Here is a 19,581-nt window from a genome sequence, read left to right as displayed (position 1 = left end):
CTCCTGTCCCCATCACCCCTTAGTGCCACCCCACCCCCCCACCATCCCTCTGGACCACAGCAAACTGCCCTTGGAGCACCCCAACCCTTCCCTGGGCAGGGAGAGGACCTCATTCCCATCCATCCATCCCTCCCACTGAAGCCAACTCCTTTGGCCCCAAATTCACTCAAATTCCCAACAATTGCAAAGACCACAGCACCAGCAGCAACTCGAATGACAAATTTATTTGTGGATTCACCTCCACCTGCAAACCGAAGCGTTCAATGGGCTAATGCTAATCCTCGTGCTCCCCATGCGGGATCAGAGTGGCTCCGACATGAGGAGCGCGAGTCCGTGCTCAGTGGCCAAGTGAGCCCCCCTGGAATCTCCGGTTCTCCCCTCACCTCCACCCCAGCTTGGCCTCTGCAGGGAGCACGGTCCCACACATAAATACGGACAGACAAGATAACAAAAATAGCATTAATAGTATTCACAAATGAATTAAAAACTACTCGTATATGTACAGCAGAGCGCGGGCAGTATGTACACGGACAAGCTGTGGACAGCTGTGTCTGCCCGCGGTGGGCTTCGAAGAATGAGGGCGTTTATTGTGGAAGCTAATTTCAGCTCAAAGGCCGGAGGTTCCCTGCTCCAGCAGCAGCAGGAGCAGCGTGGGAATGAGGGGGAGGGAAGCCAGACACCTCAGTCACTGCATGCAGCCATCACAGCCACGCATGGGCACTGCCTGCACTATGGGACTGGGAACATGGGGAACAGCAGTGGAGAGGCCAACAGCTCCTTTTGTCCCCAAAGAGGCTCCCCAGAGGTGGAGATGGCTCTCAGCCAGTGCCAGCCCTCACTTCCATCTCCCCTGGGCTTGCTTCCCTGCTCGTCTCGTGAATCAGCTGCTCCCTGGGCTTTGCCACCCCAGTGAAGGTGCTTCCCCTGACCCTTCCAATCGCCAGCTCTGGACTCCTGGACACCACAGCCCCAGCTCTCTGCAAAGCCCTTTGTGCCAGGGACAAGCACTCCCCCCTCCACTCCTGCCTCCCTCCTTCGCCAGCCCAGAGGAACAGGCTGGGAAGGGATGAGCACTGTCCCACAGCCATCTACATTTGGAGTGAGGAGGAAGAGGGCAAAGAACGCTTCAAACCATGCACAGCCCTGGGCCTGGCACACCATCCTCACCTGGGATAGGCCACAGCTCCCAAAAACTGTGAATGTGGGGAGAAAGGAATTCTGACCAAGGGCAGAGCCCCTCACCTCTGGCCTCTGCCTCCTCCTCTTCCTCCCCCTGCACAGGGATGAGCTCTGACTGGAGAAGCAAGGACAGGATAGGGATGCTGCAGGGAAGCTCCCGCCTCTCCCCGGTGCCTGTGCGTGCCAGAGACGGGGGCACAGAGCCTGACCCTTGCTCTGGCTGGGGAACTTTATATTAGTGACACATCTACACACACGCACGCACTCACACATGCAAAAATAAGTCTGTTTATTCTCTTCCAAATTATTTGGAGAACCCTGCAGGGCTGGAACACCTTCTAGCCTGTGCCCCCCCCCAGCTGCACTGGGAGCTGGTGGCTGAAGTGCTGCATTGGCCTCAGCGCCTTTAAAACACAACAGAACAGTAAATAAGACGGGCTACAATAAAAGGAGCTGGCGGCACGAGGGAGAAAACTCCATGGAGCAGGGTGCTCGGCCGGGATGGAGGGGCTGCCCCGGTGCCGGTGCTCGGGGGCGGAGTGTAGTGGATGTGGCGGTGGAGGCGCAGCCGTCCCGGCCACGGGGGCTCGGCGGCGGCCGCTCACTTGCGGCTCAGCAGGGATCCCAGCAGAAGCACTCCAGCCACTGTCGCTCCTGTCAGGAGCCATTTGTTGAAGGTCTCCTGGCCTTTTCTCATCTCGGCAGCAGCATCGTTCCCATAGAGGTCCACAAAGCGCTCCTGTGGAAAGAGGAGAGTGGTGAGCACGGGGGTGTGAGTGGAGCAGAGAGGGAAGGGCTGGCAGGAAAGTGGTGGTGGGGACCAGGCAGATGACAGATGCCTTGTGCTTCCTCGCTCTGAATCATGCACACAGGGCAAAGGGACAAGCATAGTCATGAGAGAAGAGGATGCCAGGAAGGATTTGTGAGGAGAACACCACGCGGGCAGGGCAGGGGGTGCATCACGTGCTCTTGGCTCTCTAAAATTAGCATCCAAGTGTGACAGAAATCATTGCAGTGGGAACCCGCTGGGCTCCATTCCCTGGCTGAGGCCTGTGGAAGCAGCAGCAGGGCTGGTGCCCACAGCTGCAGGAGCCCACACCGTGCATCCTCCCAGTGATTTTGTGTCCACAGCGGAGCCTCCCACCTCCCACTCCCACATGCTGGCCGTCGCAGGTTACTCCACAACACGAGCTGGATTTCACGAATCCCTGCGGCCAAGGCAGACATTGGGTCGCCAAGCTACTGCCTTCCCACGGCTTCAGGAGAGCAGGCCAAGCACGAGGCTTGGCCAGGAATGCAGTCACTCCGGCCCGGCTCGTCCGAGCCGGCTGCCTCCAGCAGCAGCAGGAGCTGGGAAGACCTCAGCCCATGGTAAGGAGAGCTGTTGGGGTCCCTGAGCCGCACACGGCAGGGCAGGCAGCAGGGAAACACGTGGCCCAGGATCTCTCAGTTTTATCAGGGCTGAGCAGGAGGCTCAGAGCTGGATGGAGAGGAAGTTGTGAGTTCCAGGCTCAGGGATCACCAGCAGCTCAGCGTCAGCAGGGGCTCAATGCTGTCGCACCTTGAGCCCATCTTCCAGCAAGATCCCCGGGTTCCTGGTAAGTGAGTGCAGTTCCAGTAACCCAGCTGCCCTGGGAAAGCAGAGATAAGCCCGGCTGACGCTGTCACGCCTCACCACAGCCTCTGCACAGGCAGGGGGAGCATTCCTGCCTGCCTGCTCTGCCAGCACTCTGCCTCCCACACCTGCCCACAGCCTGTGCCCGCAGGACTCCGGGGGTTTGGTGCCCAGGTCATGGCTGGCATCCAGGTGCCTCTCTCCCATGGAACGTGGTGCCAAGTCTCCCGGCTCCCACCAAACAGCTCCAGGATGGTCACAGCTTGTGGGGTATCTCCTCACCTTGCCACATACCTATGACCAAGCTCAGACAGTTTTTCAAAGCAGGGTGTGCAGCAGACCTGCATGCTTACTCCCAGGGAGCTGGGCTGTGTGCCTCTCCATGGCCACAGGGCTCCCCACCACAGGGGACCAGGTCCTTGATAAGCTGTACACCTCAGCATCTGCCTCTGCCACCAAAGCTCTTCTCCACGTCCCACCAGACACCTCCCCCAGCTGCCTTCCACACCCCATGACCATGAGGAGGTACTCACAAACCCAAATGCAGAGTGTTGGGACACAGGGACTTTGCTAACTCACCCTGGAGCATGTCACTGCTGCCACCTCACTTACAGTCCTCTTCAGGGGTATGACAGTCATCCCCATGACTCCCACCCACACAGAGTGGCAGAATGCAGCTCACTTCCCACCATGCCTGCCAGCTGGCATGGGATCTGTGGAGGTGCTGTACTGTGTCCTGGCCCTGAAGGAATGGGCAGCATGGAGCTCACAGGCAGATGCTGTCCAGGGAGAAGGGTGAGTCCACTCACCCAGAGAACAGCGAGTGATGTGCTGCAGGAGAGGGAAAGGAGCAGAGCCCAAACCCTAGAAGGAGATATTTTAAATTCTGGCACAGGAAATCTCTCTGCTGATAGGTGGTGATGAGTATGGAGCTGTGACAGGGCATGGCAGTGGCAGCAAACTGAGAGCAGGCTGGCAGGGATGGAGGGCACAGGGAACTGGGGCAGAAGGCACCTGTCCAAAAAACACCACCCCTACATAATTTGTGTCTGGGGAGAGTTAGGTTGGATGTTAGAAAAAGGTTCTTCAGCAGGAGGCCGGTTGGACATTGGAACTGGCTCCCCAGGGGAGTGGTGATGGCACTAAGCCTGAAACAGCATTAAGGATCATTTGGACCACACTCTCAGGCACATGGTGGCATTGCTGGGCTGTCCTGTGCAGGGCCAGGAGTTGGACTTGATGATCCAGTGGGTCCCTTCCAACTCAGCATATGTCTTGATCTCTCAGTGCCAGGGCCCTCGCTCCTGGGATGGTCCTTCCCTTGGACACACATCCCAGCCACTTGCTCACAGCACCTGAGGCTGCGTGCAGAATGCTCAGCTGGACAAAGGTGGCTGCACCTTCGTGATGTATTCCCCAGAAGATCTGCTTTCCTCAGGAATTCAGTAGGACCTGCCCCACTGAGAGTCCCACACATCTCCACAGGCTCCTCCTGACCCACAGCAGGGATGTCCCCACTGTGCCCAGCAAGGCTGCAGTGCTGGACAGGGCCACACATCCACCCAGCCTCTCTGTGGGGCAGGCACCAGGAGAGGCCCCCCCAGCAGGGCAGGGAGCCAAGGAGGGCTGGCAGCCGCTTCTCCATGCTGCTTTTTCCATGGCATGTGGTGCCTTTGGGGAAAGGCAGTTCCAAGAAGCCCTTGCTTCCAAGAAAAGGAAGTGTTTGCTGAAGGAGAGATAAATGGCGCACAGTGAGCGCAGAGCTATCGGGTGCTACAGGCGGAGAGCAGCACAGCCAGAGTCCAGCACAGGCAGGGAGGGACCTGAGCTGAGCCCCTCTCCTTCCCTTGGGAAGGGAGCAGCAGCTGCTGGAGCCACAGCTGGGGGCTATAGGGGACCTGAGGAGAGTGCCTTGCCCTTCCCCAGGGAAACCACCCTAGGAGCTGTGATAGCTCAGCCTCTGCACAACTTTGATCCCAGATGTGTCCCCTGGGAATCAGATCCCAGACCAGAGGGAGTGGGAAAACAGGCAGGGAACGTCCTCCCTGCCCATGCTGGGGGTGGGTTGAAGGTTAGGGAAAGGCAGCTTGCTCTGTTCCCACACCATCCCGGGCCTTGGCCGCTCTGCACCTGAAGCCCAGCACTCCCAGGAATGATCCCGACCTCTCTGGCCTGGTGTTTGGATCTCAGGCTTGCCCAGACACGTCCAGATATTTCTGGCCTCCCCCAGTCACCTTTATCTGAGAGGAAATATTTGGAATTCCTGAGCTGATCACAAGGACTGTGGTAGCAACAGCACGTCAGTGTCTCAATCCCTGGCCAGAGAGGACAGGCTGTTCCATCAGAACGGCTGTCACATCCCCTTCCCCACCCCAGGTCACTGACACGTCCGAGAGGAGGATGCTCCAGGGCAGGCAATGAGTAAGCAGAGATCTTATTCCTATGCAAGAAGCAATCCTCTGCCTTTGCCTTTCCTCCACAGAGTTGGGGAAGGAATGCACATTTTCTTGTTGAAGCCTAAAACATCACTTGCTGGAGGAGCTGGGGCAGGGCATGCTTCCCTCCTGCTGCACATGCTGCTTGCAGGAGGCAGAGAAACCTGGAGAGTCAGGATCCACCACTCCCCAGAGCTGTGGCAGGGAGGTTCTGCAGTGCCAAAAGTTCTCTGGACACTCACAGAGCCCCAAACTGCAACCCAGTACTGTGGGGATGCAGTGTTTAAATAAACACTGCCCAGTGCCCACACACAACCCTGTGGCAAAAAGGCAGGAGGAGCAGGTCTGACCTGAAGTGCTCTGTCTCAAGTGGGAGAGCAGACTAAAGAAGCACAACTTCTGACTGAGACAATACTCACATCTTAGCCTGGGAAGGGGAACACCAAAAATTTGAGGCTCTCATTTGTTTGGTTGGTTTCATTCACCAGTGCTGCCTGCGCGGGAGGAGAAGAGTTGCTGGATCCCATTCAGGGTGAGCAGAGCAGAGCAGGTTCCTCTTTCAAGATAAGCCCCAGCACTTGGGGAAAGAGGATTCGGTGACACTGAGCCATGAGGGCAGGTGAAGGAAGCAGATGTGGGCAATAAACTCCCATCTGGCTTGTGGTGAAGCAGGAGAGCGGAGAGGGGAGGGCTCTGGCAGTTTGGGGCTCAAAGTTTGCCCTGCACAAGGGGGTGAGGGGTATGGAGGTCACTGAGATACCAGGACAAAGCTCTGAAAACCAGCAGAGAAGATTCAGGCTCTACTGGGAGTATCCAGGTGAACTTGGTCAAACTTAGACATGGAGACTTGGACTCCAGCAGAAGCTTTGGAGCTTCCCCAGGGCTCCAATACCCAGCCACAGCCCAGTAAGACAGATACCCCCAGCACCCACCTCAGCATGCACAACAGCCTTTCCAACCCAAGGACCCAGGTGTGTTTGAGCAAAAATGATCTGGTTCCCCAGAACCTCCCGTGGGATAAGTGAGCATTGCTCCCAGATGGATCAACAGCTATGGGGAGGTTAAGTGCCTTTCCCAGAGCTGTGTGCGAGCCAGCAGCATGAGCCACAGCATCTGACTCCCAACCCAGGCATTCTCATCACGAGGCAATGTTTCCCTTGAAAACAAGACTGTTTCTGTTTTACCTTCACCGTAAGTACAGCTGTGTTCCTGCTCAGAGGTCTAACAGCAATTGCTGGCCGGGAGCAGAGTCATCTGGATGACCAGACATTTGTTAATGAGATGCTGGGAACAGTTTTGTGCTGAGCAGCAAGACAAGGAGGGAAAAAGAAAGGCAGCAGCTCAGCACAGACCACAACAAAGCCCTGCATCGACAGCAACCTGCTCCCAGAGCCCCTTTGGGCTGCCAGCTTACCACATGGGGCTGGCATATGTGAACTGGAGGTGAAGCACAGGGGAGAAAAGGCAGCTGAGAGCTTTAAGAATAAAAGAAAACATAAGTATTCCCAAAGGCTGCCACTGGGATCCTGTAAACACAGCTCTGTGGGTCCCTTTGTGATATGAATGGAAGAGACATCCTAGAGGTTCTCCCTCTGCCCTGCTCCCCCTGATGCTGTATCCACATGTGGCCCACACCACTCCCAGCCCTGAAAGGAGGGCAGCAGGGACAAAGTGTGACTGCAGAGGTCGCAGGACTGCCTGCAGTGCTGGGCAGTGGAGGTCAAGGTGAGCACCTGACTCAGGAGCATGGCAAGGGATCCTGCCATCCAAGGCAGGTCTGACCTTCCCCACAGAAACACACAATTCCCCATAGATCCTAGAATGGTTAGAGGGGACCTTAAAGATCATCTAATTCCAGTTCCCCTTCTATGGGCACAGAAGATCTGCAGCTTCACCCCACTGGTCCCCACCAGCAACCCCAGGCAGGCTCAGAATGGGGTGGGGAAGGGGCTCTGGGACACAGAGAGAGGAAGGGGCTCTGGGGACAGCAGCTGCAGGTGCAAATACTCCAGAGACTCAGCTCTAACTGTTATGCAAATGGTGACCTCCAGGGAAGCAGCTGCTGATCTCCATGACAATGGCAGGGAATGCCACCCACCCACTGCCCCTCCTGCCTTTCCTGCCCTTGGAGCTGGTGCTGGGGTGTTGTGGACCCTGGGGTGCTGGCCCTCCCAGAATCCCAGGGCATTCAATGAAACCTGCGACTGGGAAGGAGGCAGCCATCAATTCAAAAGAGTCAATTAAATAAGAACACCCCCTCTTCTTTCTCTTCTCACTCGGGCTTTGCTGTGGGACTGCAGCTTGGGGGTCCAGCAGGGAAGCTGTCCCTTGGGCCAAAGCCCAACAGACCTGCAGGGCTCCAGCCTAGCCCAGGCCAGAGCCAGCTCTTTTCTAACCAGAAACAAACCCTCACTAGCACATTCCAGCCCTAATCCTTGCCGCGGCAGCCTTCTGTCAAACTGGTTTCATCACCGGCTCCAGGGAACCTGCAATAACCCCACACCATTCAGCACAATTTCAGCGTTTTCCAAATACATGAAAGAGGCTACGGTGACAGCTGTAACCCCCGTCCCTGCCCCGGGAGACTGCTGTGCACAGCACGAGATGGAGAGCAGGGAATCGCACTCTCCGTTCCAGAAATCTGCTGAAACATTCATGTGTATTAAAGCCGGAGACGATGTGAATGACTAATCCATTTGCATCCATCTTTCATCAGTGTTCCTCCCAGAGCTAACCAGGCTGAGGGCTCCCGAAGGTACCACAGCCCTGGCCAGCACCGGGCTGCTCTGGGAGGGCAGGCAAGGATGGCAGGAGACACGGCTCTGGTACAAAGGCACAGCGAAGAACACATTGGCTGAGCCGGATCCACTCAAGAGATTAGCACCTGCTGGGAATGGGATTGTTTTCCAAAGGGCATTAAGTGGAATAGTCCGAGGAAAGACGGTCTCTCTGATGCTTCTCCCCACCGGACAGATGGTGTCTGAGCCCCGCAGCAGAGCAGCCTTTGTGCGAGGGGCACGCTCGGGGGGCAGGGAAGGCTCCTGCTTTCATGTCCCAGTTATCTGCCGGGGAGCAGAGGGACAGCACCTCAGCAGGGCCACTGGCACCCAGGGAACAGAGCTCAATTTTCACCTTGTCACTGCTCTTCCTGGACGTCAGAGCTCCTGTGCAATCGTGCCCTTGTGTAACCGTGGGGAAACCTGTGCCGGGGAGACGAGCCATGCTCACGTGTGCCCGGCTGCCGAGCCACGTTCCCTCCTGCCAGGGGATGAGTGGGCGATGCTGACAGCTCTTTCTGGCCCTCACCCGCACCGTGAGCCTCACCAAACCCACCCCACAGGGAATGTTGGTGTTACCAGGGCTCAAGGGAGCCAGGCTGGGTGCAGGGATGGTCCCCAGAGGAGACAGATCCTGGGGAAGAGCTGCCTGGTTCTCCTGCCTCAGCCACTCGTCCACCAGCATCCTGGAGGAGCTACAGCCAAGCTTTACCACTTCCCACTTCAGCCCCGGCCCCTCACGAGGCTGCTGTAATTCTTACATGCCACTTGAATGAAAAAGGGGAAAGGGTGGAGGTGCAGGAAGAGGAGGAAGATGTGCTCATTCTGTTTTCACTTCCTGTTAGTTCCATGAAATCTCAAATTATTCAAGCCACAAAGTCCCTTTTAGCAAAATCCTTGCTGACTTGAGGGCAGGAAGCACAGTAGGCAGCTGATGCAGCAAATGCGAGAGAGAGCAGTGCAGCATGAGAGGGAGACTTTGTGCTCTGCCCTGGGCTCCTCCATGCATGTTGTTGCATGAAATAATCACTGGCTGGTGCACTGGAAGCTTCTAAATGAGGTCAGTTGCTCTATTAAAAGACATTAGCTCTCCAGCAAGTTTAATACACTGGTGAGCCATACAAGTACAGAATGAAGGCACTTGCAACACTCCATAATGGCTGATTTACAGGTAGCAACGCCTCAGTTTCTCCATATATAAGTCATATGTCACCCAGGCACTACCCAGGGCCACACACACACCCAGCACCCACATCCCAGCCCAAACCCTGAGCCAGCTCACCACAAGCCACACACACAGAGTAATGCCACGTACTGCCACCAGACGTGCTCCCTGCACAACACAGGCAGTGTCCCCAGCCTTCCACAGCTTCCATGGTGGCACAAACCAGGGAGATGGGCAAATGGCACTGGTACTGTTCAGAGAAGCAATGCAGACAGCTGTCCTGCTCCACCTGATCATGGCACTAGCTGCATTTAAACTAAACCAGCTCCATGCCAGCCTAGACCTCTTCTCTGAGCTTCACAAAGAGCCCTTCATCCTCCAGCAGAGGAGAAAACGCTTCCATGCTCCTTCAGGAGGCAGCTCCAGCAGCTCCCTTTAGAATCCTACCCCAGGAGCCAGGGCACTGCATGGCTCTGCCCATAGGCCCCTTGCACAGTCCCAGCATGAACAGCTCCAGCTCCTGCTCCAAGCCCTGCCTGCTGCCAGCTTGCCACGTTTTGGAGTATTTGATTTCACTCTTAAGAGCACCTGCCTGGCAGCAGTACAAGCAGGGAGAACCTGCCTGCTCTTTGTTCTTGGCCAGGCAGAACACAGAGCAGGACACCTGCCTCGGTTTCCCTCTGAGCTCAGGTGCAGGGCTGTGAGCTGGGGAACTCTGGGTCCATCCTAGATCAGGAACGGGGGCTGAAAGGCTGAGCCCAGCCCTGCTCCCACTGGAGGCTCCTCATCTCCAGGGCTCATCTCCCCAAGCAGGATACTGATGCCAGGAGCTAGCTACTAATTGGATCTACTTAAATCAGCAGCTACGTCTGCAGACACAGCTGAAACACAAGCTTGAGCAGGAAGGAGGATAATGCAATAAATTCAAATAGCTCTCCCCAAGGGAATCGCACAACCCCCTGAAACTTCCCTCTTTGCAGATACAGCCCATTACCCTTCCCTGGGCCTGCTGTGCCAGTGCAGAGGCAAGCAGCAGTCGAAAAAGTAACCAGCTCAAAGCCCCCCAAAACACCAAACTCCCCCAGCTTCCTGCTCCCAGCAGCAGAGGGAAGGCAGACCAGTTACAGCACAACATTCAAACAGTCCCCGTGGCCACAGGAGCCTCTCTGGCTAACGCTCTGAATCCCGCTCCTCCCTCCCTCCCTCGCTACCCCGGAGGCAGGCAGCAGCGCTGAGTGCACTGGGTTTCCCATTAAAGAGATCCTGAGAGACAGCACTGGGCTGGTACACGTGAGCACGTGTCCGAGAGAAGACACGGGCGGCTGGAGAGATGCTGGCTGCACGGAGCTGCAGCGGGCGTTCCCGCCTGCAGGCAGTCCTTCCCAGCACTGCTCAGCCCTCCGATTCTTTTTTTGCTAACTAAATTAAACATGAGGATAAAATAAGCAAAATACCTAAAAATAAAAAAATAAACCGAGCATTTCTACAGCACAACTAGGTCACAGCTCCCCAGCATGCGAGTTGTGGCAGCTATGGCTCAGCCCCTTGAGCCTCCCGGGTTCAAAACTGACATCTCTCTTAAAAGGCTGCTCCCGAAACCCACACCTGCTCTCCGGTGAGCCCAGCTGGAGCCATCTGCTAACGGCTCTGCCTCCCAGCAGCCCTCGGCACCCTCGTTCCGCTGGGCTGTTCTGCTGTGGCAGAGTAACCCTTCTCCCCACCTGACCAGGATGGGTGCCAGCCCGTGCCCTGAGCCTGCCCCGCTGCCCCCCTCCATGGCTGCACTGTGGGAGAAGCTCTCCCACGCCTCTGGAATGCGTGTTCCCTAACTTGAGCTCTTGGCATCTTAAGAATGATTAGGAGCGGGACTTCAAAGAGATCTTGCACCAAGAACCCATCCTGCACATCCTTCCAGGTGAGGAGCAGGGAGGAAGAAGTTTCCCTGTCCAAGGTCAGGGCAATAAAGCAAGGAATGCCCTGGCACTGAGGGACTCTGCTTCCCTTTCATGTCTCCACTCTATGCGTTAATCTTTAGTGGCTCAGAACAATAGTGTTTAAGGGCAACATCCCTCCCTTGTGGGAGGGTGGAGCAGGAGAGCAGAGGGTGGAGGAGAATGGCTGCTCTCCTGCCACTGCAAGGCAGAGCCACCCTCAGTGAATAACTTCTCTCTGAATCAGCAGGTAGGTCAACATCCTGGCTGCTCTGGGGTCCCCAGAGGGGACAGAATGGCTGCCCTCAGCCCCCTCCTGCTCCCACAGCAGAAGCCACCATTAATCCCTCGCCTCTTGGTTCAGCAGGTCTGCAACACTTCTACAACTGATATCCATCCCTTCCCTTCCCCCAGCTCCTCCTGGGAATACTCTGGTTTTACAGCTAGTGGGGAAAGAGCTGCTAGAGAAATACTCCTTGTAATGTCAAGATAGGACTGTGCTTACAGCTATCAGCCTGGTAAGAACCAAAGGAAACCAAACCTTCTCAGCTTCAGCAAAGGTCTCAGAGCACCACACCACCATTCAGCTGCACACAGTGTGTGCTGCAGGCGTGTTGTTGCTCCCGGGGGGAAACCATGTTCACAGACCACACCAGAGCTCCACGGAAATCAGGCACAGCAGCCCAGACACACAGAGAAAGCTGCAGCTTCCACTGGGGAAAAGAGAGCTCCCACCCACCCTTTCTGCTGTGCTGGGACACCCCACTGCTGCTGAAGCAGAGAGAGACCCCGGGCAGCGCTCCAGGGACACGGCTCCAGCGTCAGAGAGGAGCAGGATGAGCAGGCGGAATGACATTACTGAGAGCAGCTGTGAACACAGAGCAGCAAGAAACAGTTTGTTAATTATTTCACAGGTCTTTTTTTAAATGACACTCAGCTCTTCGGATTAAAGAGCCTCGGAGTGCTTTAGGAATCAGAGTTGCCAGTGGCTCCCCTGGGAGTGAAGGAAATGCTATCCCTTTCGCTCAAAGACCCCGGGGTTAAGTGGGCTGCTCTGAGCCACAGCCAGCCACGGGCAGGAGTTTGGCTTTCCAGGCGCCTGCTGTAATCACAGATCTAAGGAACGTAATCAAACTGCACCACACACCGAGAGGCAGCAAGGAAAACAGGCAGGGCCCCAAAGAAGGAGAACGAGTAAAGGGGGTAAAGAGCAAAGCTCTGAAATCAGCCTCTGCATTGCTCTTGGTCTAGCGGCAGGAATGCTGCTGTGGGCCGGGCAGGAAGCTGCAGTGGAAGTCATTCCAATGGCATTTCCTGGAGAGCACTGCAGAAAAGCCTCCCAGGTCGAAGGCTGGGTGAGGAGCTGCCAGGGATCTGCACGCTGAGCCCAGATCTCCAGCTGTCAGTGAGGATACAGCTACCTGGGCTGGTTGCTCCAGGCAGGACAACCTGAGTCAGGACACTGCTGGCACCTCCCACAGCCAGGGAGGAACACCCAGGACTGTGAAGGGACATGGGGAACCCCAGTGGCAGGAGGACAGTACTTTTTTCACCCCACGACAACGGGGCCATCATCTCAGCTGCAAGGTATCAAGGCTGTAAAATAATTACCGAGGATAAAGTGCAAAGCAACAGTACAGCTGAGCACCACAGACCAGGTTGCTCAAAGCCCCATCCACCCGACCACAAACATTTCCAGGGATGGGGCAGCCACAGCGTCTTTGGGTAACTAACCTGTGCCAGCATCTCATAAACCTCACAGGGCAGAGAACCTTCCTAATATCCAATCTAACTCTGCCCTCTGTCAGTGGGGAGGAATTCCCCCTTGCCCTGTCACTCCATGCCATTGTCTAAAGTCCCCCTCCACCTCTGCTGGAGCCTCTTTGGGCACTGTCAGGGAGCCCTCTCTTCTCCTGGCTGAACCCCAGTTCTCTCAGCCTGAGATGAAGCCATAGGATTCATCTTCAAGACAGTAAAGCATGGCCTTGGCTAAGCTCAATAATTTCCAGTGAGTCAGTTCTGATGCACGTTGACCACCGCATGGAACAAATGGCTGTGATGTCATACAGGATTAGAAATGCCAGGACATCCCCAAAACCCAACCTGTAACACTCAGAAGGGCAGAACTCTGGCAAACCACACTCCCAGGAAATGTGGTAGTGGCAAGGACAGCTTGTGCAGGATACCTGGGACACAAGGCCAAAAAGCATTTTCAAAGAGCTGAGAATCAAAGTCTAACTCTCAACCTGAAACCATTGAGGAGCCTGGAGCCAGCACAGGACGAAATCCCAGCTGTGAGCTGTCATATGACCCAGGCTGAGTCATTTCCTATCATTCAGAAAAAAAATTTAAAAGATAAAAATGAGCTTGCTATATTGACATGCTCAAAGGGTTTTCCCCAAAGAAAATCACAAGCTTTTAGTCCTCTGCAGGGTGACACAACACATGTCCCAGCACACCAAGTCCTGTGTGGCCAGGGTCAACTGAGAGCCCAGGAAGCACTGAGCTATTGCAGGAAGTAGCTCATTCTCCATCAGCCTAGTACAGTTTGTTGGGATTTATATACATCACAGACTGGTGCTAAAGATGCTATGTGCTTTCAGTTCTAGCCTGATGCAGCCCCTTCATGTGGGTCCCCACCATATGCCCCACAAACCTCTTGACTCTATAGCCACAGAAATAACTCCAAGCTCATCCAGAAAACCCTCTTTAAATCTCAGTCTGAATGTGGATTTAGCCTTGAAGGAAAAGCTGTCACGCACTGGAGGGTCACAGCCAGGAAGGAACTACTGCTCACTTTCCTTTCTCAAACAGATTAGGCACGGTCAGTACATCTCTGCCTGCCAGGCTGTCTCCCGTTCACCCTGTGCTTCCCCCTCCTTCCTTCCCACTCACCAAATTTCTCTCTCCACAATTCCCAATCCCCACTGGCACCACCATTTCAACTTCACAGCTAGTGGGACCTGGTCCTGGTCAAAGCAACTAGCCCAGGAAAGCCTCCTTTTTGGATCTGATGGCTTGCCAAGGCAGCAGCTCCCTTCTGGCTGGTTATTAAATGTTCCCCTTGGGTTGCTCTTGTTTGTTTGTTTTCCCAGTGCCAGATTGCAGAGCAGAGGGCAAAGCAAGGCAGAGCCAGTAAATGTGACAAAACACTTCTATGTTAACATTATGGAGCAAGATTTACTATTTCCCCTTGCCTCAAAACTTCGATTTCTCAAGAGAACTGCTACAGCCCAGCACAAAGCAGCCTCCAAAGGCACCTGCACCCCACGGCCCTCCTATGCTGCCTTTGTTCCACTGGTGGGGAATGAAACAGAGCTTCCTGCACAACTGGGCTGTGCAGCACTTGCTATGGAGCCATGCTCCTTCCCTCTTTTAGAGGGGCTTTCCAGGAAGAGAAGTGCTGCAGTGCTCCAAAACACAAACCACCTGGGCCCTGCCAAGCAGGCCTGCCAGAACTTGCATCTCTCTCACCAGGATCTGCCTGCTGCACCTCTCGGGAGTGCTTTGTTTGAATGGGACAGGCTCTAACAGCTCCAATGCACCAAACAGACTCCCTGTGCAAACAGGGCAGCAGGAGAGGGATGGCTCCATCACAGCCAGGGCAGGGTGGCACTCCTCTTGCAGGGAGAGCTGGCAGAAGGCCAGTGGCTTTCTCCCTGCAGCTGGAATTGCGAGAGTGAAGGAAAGCAAAGCATCCCCATGCACACCCCACACGTGAGGCACTCAGGAGCTCTTATGGCCTCTGTCCCTTGGTGTGGAGTGGCATGGCTTCCTACAGGAAGGAACATAATGAAAGCTGAGAGTAGAAGAAAGCTACAGCCAAGATGTCAAATGAGGACTCAGGGTTTGCAACAGGCTGGTAGCAGCAACACTGCCCAGAGCAGGTTTTTGGTGGCTGGTGGTGTGGACTCCCCACACTCTGGCCTTCACCACCCTGCCTGGCTTCCATTCAGCTGCCAGCATAGCCCAGGCAGCGGCACAGCCTGGGCAGGGAAGTTAAAAGCCCGGTTCAAGGTTAGAACAAGAGAGCAAGGCGGTTCCCTGAGTGGGAAACGGCATTTTTCAAAGAGAGAGCTGGTGGGCGGGTCAGATAGAGAGGAGTCCGGACCCTCCCGCAATCTGTTGAACAAATATTTGTTCCAAACAATTAATTTAGAGACAGACACAAAAAAATTGAAGAGTCTGAATCGTGATGGTTGGGGGTGGGGAACAGAGGGAGGAGGTGTTTGATTCCCCACAAGCAGGGACCAGTGATTTTCCACCAGTGATTTAATCTAAATCCCCCAGAGAGTTCATTTACAAAAAATCAGATTGCATTATCGCCTAGGTCTCCAGGATACAGCCCAATCCGTCACTAACAGCAACAGCCACACTAGCTTGGAAACCCCAGTTTGATCACTTAATTCCAAAACTAATCTGTGGCTCTAAAAGCCAAAAGCAGAGGGAGGGGGAAGGAACTCTGTATTTGGCCAGGGTTATCTGCAGGATGAGAGAGCTAATGGGCCACATACAGCCAGATGAAATGGCCAGCAGATCCTGGGCTATTAATCGAAACCAAGCTCCTCTCCTTGCCTGAGCAGCCCCACCCAGGCAGTGCCCCAGGGCGGTCACATTCCTGGAATTTTTTCACTCTTCCTGAACCGGCTCCCTCTCCCTGGGTACACCAGCTCCCCTTCTTCTCCGGGGTACCCAGCATTGGTGGCCAGGCACTGGGAGCTGGGGAGAACCTCCTCTCTGCGAGGAGGGTGCAGAGCACAACGTTGGGCTCAAAGGCTCCTGTCCCCTTCCAAAATGCTGGGCTCTGCCAATGGATTGCGAGCTGAAGGGGCCGAGAGGCCTCAGCTCCCAGCAAGGAGGCAATTCCCCACTGTTTAGATGCCAATGCCTGACAGCATGAACTCTTTCCAGTGGGAACCGGTAAAGGTTACAGCAGCAGGGAATCACTAAGATGCAGAAGCCAAATAAAAACTCAGACATCTGTAGGTCATATACCTCCCGCCGGCAGTCCCAGGCTGCACCGCACAGCCGGACCCGGCATTTCAAGAATGCTTCCTGAAGAAATGCTTATTCATGTTAATACCTCACCACTGAGAGCTCCCAGGGTTTGCTGCTGGGGCAGCTGGGAGCACTGCTCCCTGCCAAGGGAAAAGCAGCTGCAGGCTTAGCAGCTCCCCAGCACAGAGGTTGCCTCCACCTTGGCCCTGGCTCCCACCACACCAGCTCAGACAGTACCAGAAGCCCACCCACCCACAGAGATCTGCTGTGGGATTCACTTCACCATGAGCAAGGCAAAAGCTGTTTCCAGAATGAAGAAGTAGCTGCTACCTCTGCAAACCACCAGCCAGCCCATCACAACACTGCCTTGGAGAGGAGGAAGCTCCACTCCCCGTTATTAATGACACTGGGAACATGCCCCAGAACCAGGGCTCTCCTTGAAGAACAAGCTTGGATGACATTAGATTTCCAAAGGCTCTTGGAAAAACAGGTCTTTTACATAACATCCAGAGAGGTGAAAAAGCAGGGATGGAGAAAGATGTATCTGAGCATGGTGGGCTGACCCTCTTGAGACAGTGTTTAGAGCACAGAAGGAAAGACCACACACCCTTTTATCCTCCCTGCAAGGGGTAGGACAAGCTCTAGCACAAACATTGCAGGGAGCTGCCGGTTTGACCGGCCCCACTGCCAGCCTGGAGCGAGGGAGGGCACAGGCAGCCACCCCAGCACACAGAGGTGTTCTTACCCATCCGCCATTCTCCTGGATCCAGGGATCTAAGTGGTCGGTCAAGTACGTGGTCATCCAAGACACGATGCGTTTCACCAATACCCTCATCTCCTTAACAACGCTCTCCACGCACAAGGCTCCTCCGAAAGAGAAGAAAGCCACGATGCGGCCCCAGTTCACTCCATCGCGGAACAGTTCGTTCACTACCTGCTCAAAGCTCTGATACGCCGTGCTGGGAGTGATGTGGAGCTGGGAAGTGAGGTCGCTGAACGCCCGCCGGTACCTCAGCTCAAACTCATCCCCCGCCTCTCTCAGCGCCTGCCTCACATCGGCCGCTCGACGGATCTCGTGGACTTCGAGGCTGCTCTGGTGCACAGTGGCACCGTTCACTATGTGGCTGGTGGCTGCGTGCCAGGAGGGGCTCCCGTTGAGGACCCCGTCCATCTCGTCCTCCTCCCCTGCAAAGTCAGTCCTGTTCTCATCCTCCTCCTCCAGCTGACTCCAGCTGTATCCTTTCTGTGAGAGCTTGTAGGAAACAAAGTCAATCACTAACTCCCGGTTACTGCTGTACATTTTCACACCTGGGACGCCCTCAATGAGTCCATGGTCCGGAGCACAAGCAGATCAGCACTTAGCAGGTCCCGACTCTGCTCCTCTTCCTCGCGACCGATGGAAGCATCTGACCTTAGCACAGAGGAGGAGAGAGGCACCGAAACGGTTAATGCCACAGCTCTTAGATGCACCCGCGCCATTACCACCGATAGCTTATCGTTATACTGAGATCACCCCGCAGCTCTACGCCGAGGCTCAGGGCCACCAGATTGAAGCCGCACAGAGAACCGACCACAACACCCCCTCCCCCGGAAAGCAGCCTCGAGCCCCGGGGACCCCCAGGCTCGTTCCGAGCAGACCCCAGATCTCACCGGGTGCGGGCTGCGCCTAGCAGGCCGGCTGCGGGCCGGGGCGGAGGCGGTTCTTGTTCTGCTGGAGCTTCGGGTCGGCCCGGAACGCGACAGCACCGCCCCCGCCTCGCCCCGCCCGTTAAAGGGCCCGGCGCCTCCGCCCCCTCCGCCGGCGTTACCCAACGGCTGCGGCGGCGGCGGCAGCGGACGGGCTGCGCTACCGAGGGATCACGGCAGCCCCAGGGTGGCCCGGTTTGACGGTAACCGCAGCCCCCGCCGCCCCGAAGCTCCTCGCTCCCCGCAGGCGGAGAGGATAAACCGCTGAAACCGGCAAGCGCTCGTCACCGCGGGAGCCGCCGCACGGCCCCGCGTCCTTACGGCAGCGATTCCAGTCACGGTTAGCGGCGCGCTGCCGCTGTGGCCGGGACGGTGACACGCCGGGCAGCGGCAGGCGGGAGCACCGCAGGGGGTAGCCGGTTCTCCTGGCCACCGGACTGCACCCCCCAATCACGGGGCCGCTTCCCCCAGACCCCCGAACCACCCCCCCCCAAGCACCGGATCGCCCCCCCCAGGTCCCCGGACGGCCCCGCCGGTCGCCGTACCTGGGGGGCGGGGCCGCGCACGAGGGCCGACACAGCGCCCGCGCGGCCGACACGCCAGCCAATCAGCGGCCAGGAGGGGCGGGGCCCGGCTGCGGCCTCTCCCTTTGGCTGAGCCGCCCGTCACTCAAGGTTTACCCTACCCGCCCCTCACCTCAGCGCTCGACTGAGGGTCCGCGTCCTTCCCGGCTCTGCCGCGCGGGCCCGGCTGGCAGCAACGCCGGAGGTCGCCGGGTGCCCCAACGGGCCTCGGCCCGCTCAGCAGTCCCGGGATTCCTTCCACATCGCCCGCCGAGCGGCTGGGGGGGTGCGGTGGGGTGGGAGGGGGCAGGAAGGGGGCGGTGCGCATGCGCACGGCGCCTCGAGGCTGGGCGAGGAGCGTCGGTTGGACTGCGCGGGGGCACGGAGCGCACGCGCCGTGCCGGCTGGGCTGGTGCGCAGGCGCGAAGGTGCCGGGAGGAGGGCGGAGTACGGGTGCCCCCTGCCGGCCATGGCGGGGTCAGCTCGGGCCTCCGCTCTCACCGCGCCCTGCGGGCACGGCCCTGCCACTGACACGACCGCAAAGCTCTCACAGCAGTCTGGTACTAATGTGGGGTGTTGTGTGTCTCCATAGTGCGCAGGGAGCCCGTGGCGGAGTGTGAGGGGAGGTTTATGCGGGTAGTGCCGGAGCACAGAAAGCGACTGTGGCAGCCGAGTCCTGCCCCCGGCGTTAACAGCTGGCTGCCCCTTCCTCTGCAAGGACGCGGGGAAGATTATGCAGCACTTGGGATCGATAACGACACTGCGCAAAGGGCACTTTCTCCTCACAGCATCGAGGAACCTAGCCGGTCTTACCAGGCGGTGTAAGCCGCCTTCCCTGGGCCCAGCAGTCAGAAGGGCTGATCTGCTGAGAAGCAGCGGGTGGAAGCCGGGCAGCGGACACTGATACAGCCGCAGTACCAGAGTCCGGCCCCACGGCCACACCGGCTGACACTGGCTCTGGGGGCCCGCCTACCAGCCACTGATAGGCCGCCTAAAACGATATTCAAAGAATTGCCTTTTCTGATTGGTCTACTTTGTCCCGCAGTGCATTATGGGAGTTGTTGTTCGGTTCCCTCCCGCTCATTGTTCACTGTGCACGCACTTACTACATTTCCCGCCAGGCTTTGCAGGAAGAGCGCTACTGCATTGCTCGGCGTCTGCTCATCCGGGTCCTCAAGCGGTCCGGCCAATCATCGCGCCTCAAAGGGCGTGTGCCAGGCGGTGATTGGTGG

At 56.7% G+C, this 19,581-nt stretch overlaps 1 protein-coding gene across 5 annotated transcripts; it reads right to left on the bottom strand.

Moving 5' to 3' along the window:
- Positions 1-209: 209 nt before the first annotated feature.
- Positions 210-18,645, bottom strand: BCL2L1 (BCL2 like 1). 5 transcript variants are annotated; one of them, XM_066561714.1, is made up of 3 exons: positions 18,483-18,645; positions 16,846-17,511; positions 210-1,918 (listed from the first exon to the last, which is right to left on the bottom strand). In XM_066561714.1, exons 2-3 carry the CDS (start codon positions 17,398-17,400, stop codon positions 1,781-1,783), a joined length of 693 nt encoding a protein of 230 aa, XP_066417811.1. In that variant the 5' UTR covers positions 17,401-17,511; positions 18,483-18,645; the 3' UTR covers positions 210-1,780. The 5 variants fall into 5 exon arrangements, with proteins under 5 accessions (XP_066417811.1, XP_066417813.1, XP_066417812.1 ...); XM_066561716.1 differs by having other exon boundaries at positions 16,846-17,506; XM_066561715.1 differs by lacking the exon at positions 18,483-18,645 and adding an exon at positions 18,332-18,379.
- Between the last annotated feature and the right edge of the window lie 936 nt (positions 18,646-19,581).

This window comes from Molothrus aeneus, chromosome 17 (genome assembly GCF_037042795.1).
Source record: "Molothrus aeneus isolate 106 chromosome 17, BPBGC_Maene_1.0, whole genome shotgun sequence".
Classification (NCBI taxonomy): domain Eukaryota; kingdom Metazoa; phylum Chordata; class Aves; order Passeriformes; family Icteridae; genus Molothrus; species Molothrus aeneus.
The sequence above is the reverse complement of the archived record's forward strand: the minus strand, read 5'-3'. Positions and strand labels throughout refer to the sequence as shown.